General features: G+C 43.3%; 1 protein-coding gene across 1 annotated transcript in view; it reads left to right on the top strand.

Moving 5' to 3' along the window:
* The first annotated feature begins 672 nt into the window (after positions 1-672).
* nkd1 (NKD inhibitor of WNT signaling pathway 1) overlaps positions 673-10,453 on the top strand; it is a 56,764-nt gene continuing 46,983 nt past the window's right edge. The window contains exons 1-3 of the mRNA XM_080757379.1: positions 673-839; positions 979-1,011; positions 1,220-1,329. Of these exons, the coding sequence (XP_080613505.1) occupies positions 815-839; positions 979-1,011; positions 1,220-1,329 (168 nt within the window). The 5' untranslated portion in view covers positions 673-814. The remainder of the gene's footprint in view (positions 840-978; positions 1,012-1,219; positions 1,330-10,453) is intronic.

Genomic DNA, 10,453 nt, shown 5'->3' on the forward strand with positions numbered 1-10,453 from the left:
TTTTTATTATTTACTATAGCCCTAATAAACCCCAGGAAATTACATCTGGCCACAAATAAATCACAGGATCTACTGAATGTGAAGGTAATGTGAAGGGGAAGCCACACTGTGTGTCATAGGCTCAATGTCAGTTTGACACATTCAGTAGATCTCGTGATGTTTTGTGGCCAGATGAAATTTCCAGGGGTTTATTAGGACTATAGTAAATCATAAAAAAATAAAAAATATATACATATTTAGCCCCATGGTCGAATGCCTTGTCAAAAACAGCTAAAATCCCTAAAACGAAAGAAAGCAGCAAATGAAAAAAAAGAACACTCATCTTTTAGTTTCTCTAATAACAACCTAAAACATGAACCTTGGTTGAAAAAAACTAAAGTTGTCCTTTAACTCAGATTTGGGCAAGCAGCACTTTGTTGCCGTGGCAATGAATCAATTAGCCAATCACAGTGCGCACGAGAACGACAGTACCTCTCGACTATGGGACCTAAACTCTACCGTTCCTTCAGTGGTAAAAGTGTCGGGGTTTTTGGTTGCCGAGAGAGAGAGAGAGAGAGAGAGAGAGAGAGAGAGAGAGAGAGAGAGGGAGGAGGAGGAGGAGGGGGGGGAGGGGGCTGGAGGATCACATCAAAGGCTTGTTGTGTGGTTTGTGTTCTCTTGGATGTATGAGCTCCGTCTGGCTGGCTGCATTCATTCTGTCCGGGACGCGCTCTGCTACGCTCGGGTCTGTCTGGATACCATACCGCTGGATATCTATCTGTTCTGGATTATTAACTTCACCCGATGCTTTTATATTCCAACTCGATGCATAGAAATGGGTAAACTGCATTCCAAACATGGTAAGCTTTCTCAATTAGCTATTATTATTTCCCCCCTTGTGTCTTGTGCAGTGTGGGATAGCCTACAGCGGCAATAGTTTCGAGTAACGTTTATTTATGTTTTGTTCTCTTTCTCTGACTCCTCTTTCCTCACAAAAAGCTGCGATTTGTAAACCGAGGGAGAGTCCAGAAGGTAAGCACCAAGCATTTATAACACATTATACTCAGACACTTCGGCAACAGCTTTTTAGTTTGTAATTCTCGTTGAAGATGAGGCTGCATGACTGGAGGACGGAGATTTGGTCGCCCGCGCACGCACGCACGCACAATGTAATTTGGTTAGTAACCAGTTACAATAAATAGTAGTAGTTTATAATAATTTCTTTCTTTCTCCTTTCAAGGCGACAGTTTTGTAGTCAATGCCTGCTTGGCGAGGAAAGGAATGGACGATTGGCTGGTGAAACAGAAATACTATTGCACTCACAAGAATCACTGCGGCTCCACAGCTCGGGTAAGAAGCGCGATTATTCCTGCTTTTGGCTCGCAAACCACTCGTTGCTTTTTATTTGATGGGAGTAGGCCTACATATATGTTCCTAAATCAGGATTGGTTCATTTTACTGTTAAGGCGTACATTGTAGGCTTTTATGTCTGCCGTGTAGCCCACATTGAGTGCATCTAACTGACGTTGATGATCGCAACTTTGTGCCGTGCGGCAAGCAGAGCTATGGCTAGAACTTAAGACATCAAGTAATGAACTTTGCACTTTATGTAATGGCTCGTAATGGTTTTACATCTGGAGTTGTTTATAGCCTGACCGGCACGTAACGTTGTGTTTTCTACGGCTGTAGTAGTAGGCTACAGGCCTACAGTCCGTTTATTGTAGAGGTCACGCTCAGGTGCTGCTGATCATTGTAAAAGTTGAGAAAGTTCTCCACAACTCCATGTGGGGACTGGGGACAGATTGCTCCATTTATCAGAAATATGAGTTGTAACCTCCAGCCTATATTGGTTGTTCCATGGCAAAAAACAACAACAACCTGATTGCATGTCTGAATAAATGTTGTGTGTGTGTGTGTGTGTGTGTGTGTGTGTGTGTGTGTGTACATACATTTTAATTTCTTTATTTGAGTCCACATTTATAAAATACATTATCAAGGGCACAAATATTTTTCAGTTGCTTCTGATATCCCACACACTTGTCTCCGACTCTCAGTGCTTGAATCCAAAAAAGCCCTGTACAGAATATAGGCAACACATGAAATGGTAAATGGTGCATTTATATAGTGCCTTTATCCAAGGCGCTTTACATAGATTGTGCATTACATTCACCCATTCACACACCGATTGCGGCGGAAGACATGCAAGGTACCAAACAGCACATTGGGAGAAATTTGGGGTTCAGTGTCTTGCCCAAGGACACTTTGACATGTAGACAGGAGGAGCCGGGATTCGAACCGCCGACCCATGGATCATTGGACGACCTGCTCTACCTCTTGAACCACAGTCGCACGCACACACACACACACACACACACACACACACACACACACACACACACACACACACACACACACACACACACACACACACACACACACACACACACACACACACACACACACACACACACACTTAATTCCATTTGTGTTTTAGGCAGTTGTGAGACCTTAAGTGTAAAGTCAAGTGGTAGCCGGTCTGCTCCTATATGCATTCATGCATGCCTGCCACTTAAAGTGCACTCTTGAACCAGACTCAAAAGATCAAGACCTCACTGTCTGTTGAGCTGAATGCACTAAATAATTAAACCGACAAACCCAAAGTGTTTTCTTTAAAAAAAATACTTTTTGGCATTTCTTGGTAGATGTCTCATCATGTGACTCAAAGAGTTTACAAATGGAATTAACCAAATGGACCTGTACAAGGGTCGACCTGGTTATGGGGGTCCGTGGCCTAATTTTAATGCATACCAAACAGGGGGTCCTTGACGGGCTTCCAGGGGGTCCCCATTTAAATGACTGATAGTTTAGAAACCAAATGGATCATTGCAGGACTATAACTCTGACAGTGTACAAATGGTTGGTTCCGTTTTCTATTAGAGTTACAGGGGTCCGTGACTTAATCCTAATGCATACCAAAACAGGTGGTGCTTGAAATTAAAACGTTCGAGAGCCACTGCCAGAAATGCAGATATTAGTTGTTTGTTTCTCATAAACAGATGAAGACCCGCGTCATGTGACAAGCCCATGGTGGTGACAAGGGCACATTGTAATGGCTGGAAAAGAGAAATGTTGGAGGTCCGTGGCCGTTTTTGTATTTTGGCATCGCAGTAAACACACAGTGCCGTTGTTGTCAAGTGAGGAAATCCTTTGGAATTGCTTCAGAGGAGCCTTAAGCCTCTTTGGTTAGCGATGCTTTCCCTCAAAGGAGGCATGTTTGAGGACTGAGAAACACCATCAAAAAAGGAGGAGGGGAAAAAAAGAAATCCTCCAGGATGCTCAATTCCTCCACCCACACCAACAAGCAAGGCACTGTGAACAAGAAAAGTATCAATTTCTTTACTATGGCAACACAGAAACTGCTGTCGATTTATTCTACACACAAAGCCAGCCAGACACATCATCACGAGACAAGAATACCGTGGCTATTTTCGAGAAACCAGATTATCAGAATTATGCCACAAAATGTGTAAACAGTCTTTTTTGGAAAGATTTGATTATTTATGTGCTTAAGGCAGGAACAGTCACATCTACACAATTCCTTGGAAACATTTTATTTTCTCTCTTTCCTTTGGCGGAGACTGGTACTGGTAATGACTAAAGTCAGAGAAGTGAGTCTCTAGAAGGCAATTAGATCTCCTGACCAAAGTCCAAGTTGTATCTAAAGTCTGATCTATCACTCTGGAAGCTGTTTTTTTATGGTGACTTTTAACCTGAATTTCCCCCCCAAAGGTTGTTGGGAGATGGGAGGCAGTTATTACATGTAGTTATTTTGCAGATTTCGATTATTACAAAACCACATACATTAACCACATAAAGCTCTATTGTATTCTATAAAAAAAGGCTAAAATACAAACTCACAACACGCTGCGTTGCATAGTGATGTGACAATGCAGTAATCTTTGAAATAATTTGAACCCATTCTGGGCGGGAAACCCTTTTGGTGTTCCAACCCTTCTGGATGGGAACCCCTGTAGTGTACAGTAGTGCAGTCTTCAAAAATGTAAAATGTTTGATGCTGCTATATAAAATAATATTTGTTTTTCAGAAAACTTTAGAAGATTTAGAAGCTTTTTTAGAATTGGCCTCAGTCCAAAATGGGTAAAAAAAAAAGAAAACGTAGTATATTTTGATGCCGATACTTTTGTACTTTTACTGGAGTAAAGTTCTGAATTCAGGACTTCCTTTACCTGTATGGATAGATACGGTCCTAGCAAACTTTGATTCTGGTTATGCTTTTCAGGGAATGCTCCACGTTTAGAGCTTGTGGATCTGCAACTTTTGCTACTTTTGTGTGACGCTTGTAGTATGATCATTGATTAAGTAAGGCGTTAATTTGGGAAAAACTATAATATCCCACTTCGTGCAAGCTACCAAGCATGGATTGTTGTGTACAAGTGTGTGTGTGTGTGTGTGTGTGTGTGTTTGGGGGGAGGGGCACACACACATGTGGTGTGGAAGTGGTGCTAAGCCTGACATAGGCCCGAGGCTACAACAGACATCTTCATCTTGTAACAGGATCCCATCATGGAGGAGAAGGCCAAATGTGTGCTCAGGGCTCTTGTTGGCGTTATGACAATCCATCTGAAATCATGTGACTGCCCCCCCCCCCCCCCCCCCCCCATCGGCCACCGATCGGTAATCAGACGATATTCACTCCAAATGACTCGATCGGTGATTGGTGATCTCGAGAAACTGTCTTATATCATATAAGTGGTATAAAAGTCAATCAGATATAGGGGCTCCATCTTGCAGCAGGGACCCTTTTTCCTTAATTTGTGGATTTAGTATTGTGTAAGAGGCATTCCCCCGTCTTGTGCCACCACCTAAATCCTTAAAACACCTCCACTACCCATTACATTGTGCATAGGTGTGGTTTGGGCGTTACACAACATAAACCAATCAGTGTGCCAGGTGCCATTCCCTTTGAGAGATCTTTTATCCATAATCCATTATGCCCTGGATCATGCCTTATGGAAGAGCAACACGTGCTGCCTTGGAATACATTTATATTAGATACAGAGGGTTGTTTTGTGTGTCCAGTATCTGACTATCTGCCATCCACTCTGCGACCAACACAGCCAAGTTGTGTTGCTCTATCTATAGTCATGTGTTCAAGCCGGATCTGTCCGATATTTCATATTCCATCCTAATTGGCTAACATTGACTTTCAAAGTTGGCAGGATTGGCTCGTTTTGAACATAAAGCCTCAAATGCCACCCCTTTCACATTGGCCTGTTATAGTGCCACCAACAGGTGGATTTTTGCAAAACACATTTTTGGAACAAAATGCCTCAAATCATGAACGTAGCGTGCAATTTACGTGAAATCTTTCAAACTTTCCTTCTAGGCTGAGGAATATATCCCAACCTTTTCACATTGGCCTGTTATAGCTCCATTTTTGCAAAACACATTTTTCGCGAGACATAGTCAAATTGGCCTGTATGTATTTCCTGCTTCACCGGGTCACTGGAAATGATAATAGACAACCTAGATGTTCACAACATCTGACACTGTGAACTATTTTCGCAGACCGTTTCCCTCAGAATATAGACACTAGACTAGGGTTTAAAAAAGGCAATAAGGAGAAACAAACATCTTTGTTTTCAGTCCTGAATACGTTCTTTTTTCTCCTGACGACAGCCGATAGTGTTTTCCTTCCCCAGATGGTGTGAAGTGAGACTTGGCTCAGAGTGACGAGCCCTTGCCGAAAGAGTTGAATGTTTTCAGACAGTTTAGCCTTTAGTTTTAACTGTATTTTTCTAAATAATTGAAGCCTGTGTGTGCCTAATGGCCTCTCTAGCTCAGAGAGAACATGAATAAAAGAAGAAGAAAGCTGTCTGTGAAATCAGTATTGATTTGGATGTTTTCCCTTTTGTTTAGTTTTTAGTTTTTACCGTTAACAAAGCCATCTGAAGTAGTTAATGTTTCATGTAAAATTTTGGCTAAATCTTTTTTTTCTTTATCTTTTTCTTTTTCTTTTGGCAGCTATTAGCCTAGAAGGTCCTGGGTAGATATGTACCATTTTCTCCTTCCCGATACTGATTCCGATCTTGCATTGCCACATGTCTGACTGCCTGACATCTCACAGTGGATGTCTTCTACCACCTCAAGTTGAGGTGGGACCCTCAGGCTTCCTTGAGTGGGGTTCCAAATGCTGACCAAATCTGTAACTCTGAGCTTGTACAGATGGAACCAAATGGACTCCTACGGGTCGATGTGGTTCCATTTGTACACTCTCAGAGTTATGGGGGAGACTGGGAGAACCACTGATCTAGGATTAAAAATAATCAATATATAATAATAATCAATGCACGAGGAGTCCAAGCCGCTTCTTTTCACCTGACGGGGGAGTTTCCCCGGTTGGACGTAGTTACTTTCCATCACTGCTGAGATAGTTATTTGGAGCCCTTGTTCCTCTAGCCACCCCAGCACCCCAGCTGGATTGGCATCCATGGGAATGTAGGTCGGGTGTCAGTAACAGTGGGGAAGTCGGAGGCCTGAAATTCCTTTGATTTCACTCCTTCCCAAATGTTGTTCCTGAAACTGGGGTTGATATTCTTCTGCTATGGACAGGTGGCTCTCAGTATTGGAGATCTGTGGGACGGTGCATGGTGGTGTCCACACAAGTAGAGTACAGTACAGTACATACTGTATCAGTAAAGCACCTTAAAGTGGTCAGAAAAGGTGTGGGCTGAAGCCAATTTTTCCTACCTCAAAGTGTTGACGTTTTGCACTCTGCAAAGTTCCGTCTTTTGACACTCCCCTATTCTTCCTATCCCGTTTTATCGCTGCTCTCTCTCTCTCTCTGTGTCTCTGTCTCTGTCTCTCTCTCCTCACTCTCTCCAGCCTTCCTCTGCTCTCCATCTGTTTCTTGTGTTTACCCCGTGGCCTTGCTGCTTGTGACTGATGAAATGAGACTTTGCATCTGAAGTGTGGGCGGTGCCGTGGTGGCGCGCAGCAGGCAGGCAGGCAGGCAGGGAGGGAGGCGCTTGTAGCTCCGCCTCCTCCAGCATGAGGCCCCCCTACCCATTGTGCCCACCCCCCACCCTCCCAACCGCCACATGTATAGTCTACAGCAGTGGTTCTCAAACCTGTTCATGTCAAGGACCCCCAGATCGACCAAATATTAGTCTGTGGACCCCCATTTGAAAATATATGCCAGGGACCCCGATAAGAGAGGATTTGAACCATTTGCATTTCAATGACCCCCAGTTTGACATGCATTAGGCTACGGACCTCCCAGTCTATCTCTGGGACCTCAACTTATGTTGTAAAATCACTGTTAATTTAATTCTGAGAGTGTACAAGTGGAACCAAATGGACCCTAATGGGACATTTGGACACTCTTGAGTTTCAGGCCCATAGGGGTCCATTCGGTTCATAACTATCTCTAATTTAGCTATAGGGAACCCCTGGAACTCCCTCAAGTATCCCTAGTGGTCCCCGGACCCCACTTTGAGAACCAAAGGCCTACAGAGTCTACAGACGTGCAAATACACACACACACACACACGCACACACACACACACACACAGTCACACACACACACACACACACACACACACACACACACACACACACACACACGGATGTGCATTTATTCATTAATTTTGCCAGCATACGCTGTAATATTTGGATGATAGACAGAGAGCATCTAAAAGAGTGAATCACGGTGGAATTTTTGCCCCCAACGCTCTTGTTTCACAGCAGGTTGCCGGGTGTCTGATTTGAATTTAATTTATTTATAACATTTCTAGAAACTAGAATGTTTTTTGGAAGTATAATTCTGCAGATGCTTTTTTCTCTTTTTTTCTCCATTCGTTTTGCACATTTCCCCAGCATTCATATAGTGTGATAAAAGACACAACACCCCCTGCCCCACTTTTCCCCCTTTACTACCCCGTCTTCTTGAAGTTGCACTTTACTTTATCCTTGTCATTCCTACACAGAAAACAAACAAAAAACAGGACCCTTGTTGTCTCTGGGTACAGCTGAAAGCACCTTTCAAATACTGTCAGTCGGCCCCCCTTTCCCACCGGCTGGGCCCTGCATGGCGTGCATGCTCACTCGCTCGCTGCATGTCGCAAAAAAAGGAAAAGAAAAAAGAAAAGCCCCCTACCCCACCCCCACACCAGTGTTGCCAGATTTTGCGAGAGAAATAAGCAACCTGGTCTGTGACAACAAGCCCAAAAGAAGCAACTTAAACCTATGTACACATCGGCTATTTTAAAATAGATTTCTTTCGGCTATTTTCCTTTTTCTCTTTGTATTTAGACGATTTTTGAAACATTCTAACACCACAAATCTGGCACCGTTAACAAAGCATTTTCAGATCAGGGTTAGGGGATAAATACATGATCCTTGACATGAAAATGTTTGAGAACCACTGATATAAACAAAAAAAGTTGGAAGTTAGCCCAAATAACTACACTTTAAAAAAACACGACCCCAACTACCAATATTTACAAGCGACTTTACAAAAAAACAAGCCCAAAGTTGCTGATAATAAGCAGACAGGGCAACACTGCCCCACGCCCTGGCGTTCCACCAGGGCTCTCTCTCTCTCTCTCGCCCCTCTGCAAGGGGAGGCCCCCACACACCTCCCCTGGGACAGCAGGGCCCGGCCGGCCTGTTGTCGTGGCTCTTTGAAGAGGCTGGGAGTAAAGGTTTTGGAGGCTGGTGCTCTCCAAAGAAAAGACAAGCCATGGCCTTTGGGTTAGAGGAGGTTGGGGGGGGGGGGGATGGGGGGGTGCAGCACCTGGCTAAAAGACACATTTATACTCTGTAGTACAACAGTGTTACTGCTTGCTGAAACAAACAGATTTTTAAGTGCTTGTAGATCTTGATACAGTTCCAGTGGGCACCTAGACCTTGTGGGCACCTCAACATTAAATTAGCTTTTTCTTTAAAAAAATGTAAAACAGATTAACAAAGTTTTGGACTATGGTGGGAAATGCACGGTACATCATTATCAGACCTGCCCTTCAACCTCGACTGGATGTCACACTTGCACACTTTAATTCGTAGTAATACTCACATCTTTGCACACCTGGAATACAAAAATAGAGTATATAGCTATAAAAAATAACAAATGGTGCACAGTGTTATCAGGGGCCCATTGTTCCAGTTAACGTCGATCTGTTCTTGCGATCATACAGTATACACATTAAAGAAGAAGGGCTCACACACACACACACACACACACACACACACAAGAAGGGCACACAAGTGCGTGCGTGTGTGTGTGTGTGTGTGTGTGTGTGTGTGTGTGTGTGTGTGTGTGTGTGTGCATGCTTTGTTTTTCCCATGAGAAGATGCGAGGAGGAAGTCTGGGTTGACATCGACGTAGCTGAAGGGGGCTTTCAGTGTCGGGGGTGGGGTGTGGGGGGGTATGTGAGGAGTGGCATTGATGTCACCTCTGGGATTACGTGTCACATAAATGACTCTTCCCCCCACCATGTGACAATGTGAGGCAGTGGCTGCAGAGGTTCGTCTGTTGTGGGAGAATGCTGTATGCCTTCCGGGAAGCTTTCTTCCTGTGAAAGACACAGATGATGCTACAGAGGGTGGTAAAGGTTGAAACATATAGGCCAGATATATGATCCACTTCTTCCCGTCATTTTCCAGAACCTTGTGTCGTCACACTAGAAGCCCACAGCGCATCAGCTCTCTAAAACTCATTATTTTCCTCCACTAAGAAATGTACACCTTGATGTTATGGTCCCTTGATAAAAAATATTATATATATTAAGTGAACTTCATTAAATAGTCTGAACTAAAAGAGAGTATTTAGATTAGAACCAAGGCATTTAATTGCTCATTATCCTTTAAAAAAAAAATCTACTTCAACAGGGTTTTGAAACACATTTCATTAAACCAAATTTCACTGGGAAATAAAAAATATTATAAAAAATATAAAATATAAAACGTATGTACTTAATGACCTACTTTTAATCATCAATGAATTTATGTTGAAGCTTGAGGCATGGCAAAACTACCATGACTGCATGGGGTATGCCAGATATATGGGAGCAGCCTATGTGTGTGAGTGTGTGTGTGTGAAGTGGTGCCTGCGCGCGCGCGTGTGTGTGTGTGTGTGTGTGTCATCTTTGTCGGATGTCCAAGACAGTTACTTTTCAGGATTCAATTTCAAAGTGGCTATACAGCACATCTACAAGCGTGAAATGCATCACTTCGTGTCACGTTTTGAGCTTGCAGATCTGCTGCTTTTGATGCTTTTTGTGTGACATTGTAGTATGATCGAGTAGGGCGTTCATTATGAAAAAAAACACCAAAAGTTAGAATATTGAGTTAAGAGGTTTCTGCCCGACAGAAAAGTTATGTACAGTATAGCGTGTGTGCGTGCGCGCATAGTGCATACATGTGTGTGCTTAGTTAGGGTGCTGTTGCAGTT

This window comes from Protomyctophum bolini (assembly GCF_963924005.1).
Source record: "Protomyctophum bolini genome assembly, chromosome: 1".
NCBI lineage: Eukaryota > Metazoa > Chordata > Actinopteri > Myctophiformes > Myctophidae > Protomyctophum > Protomyctophum bolini.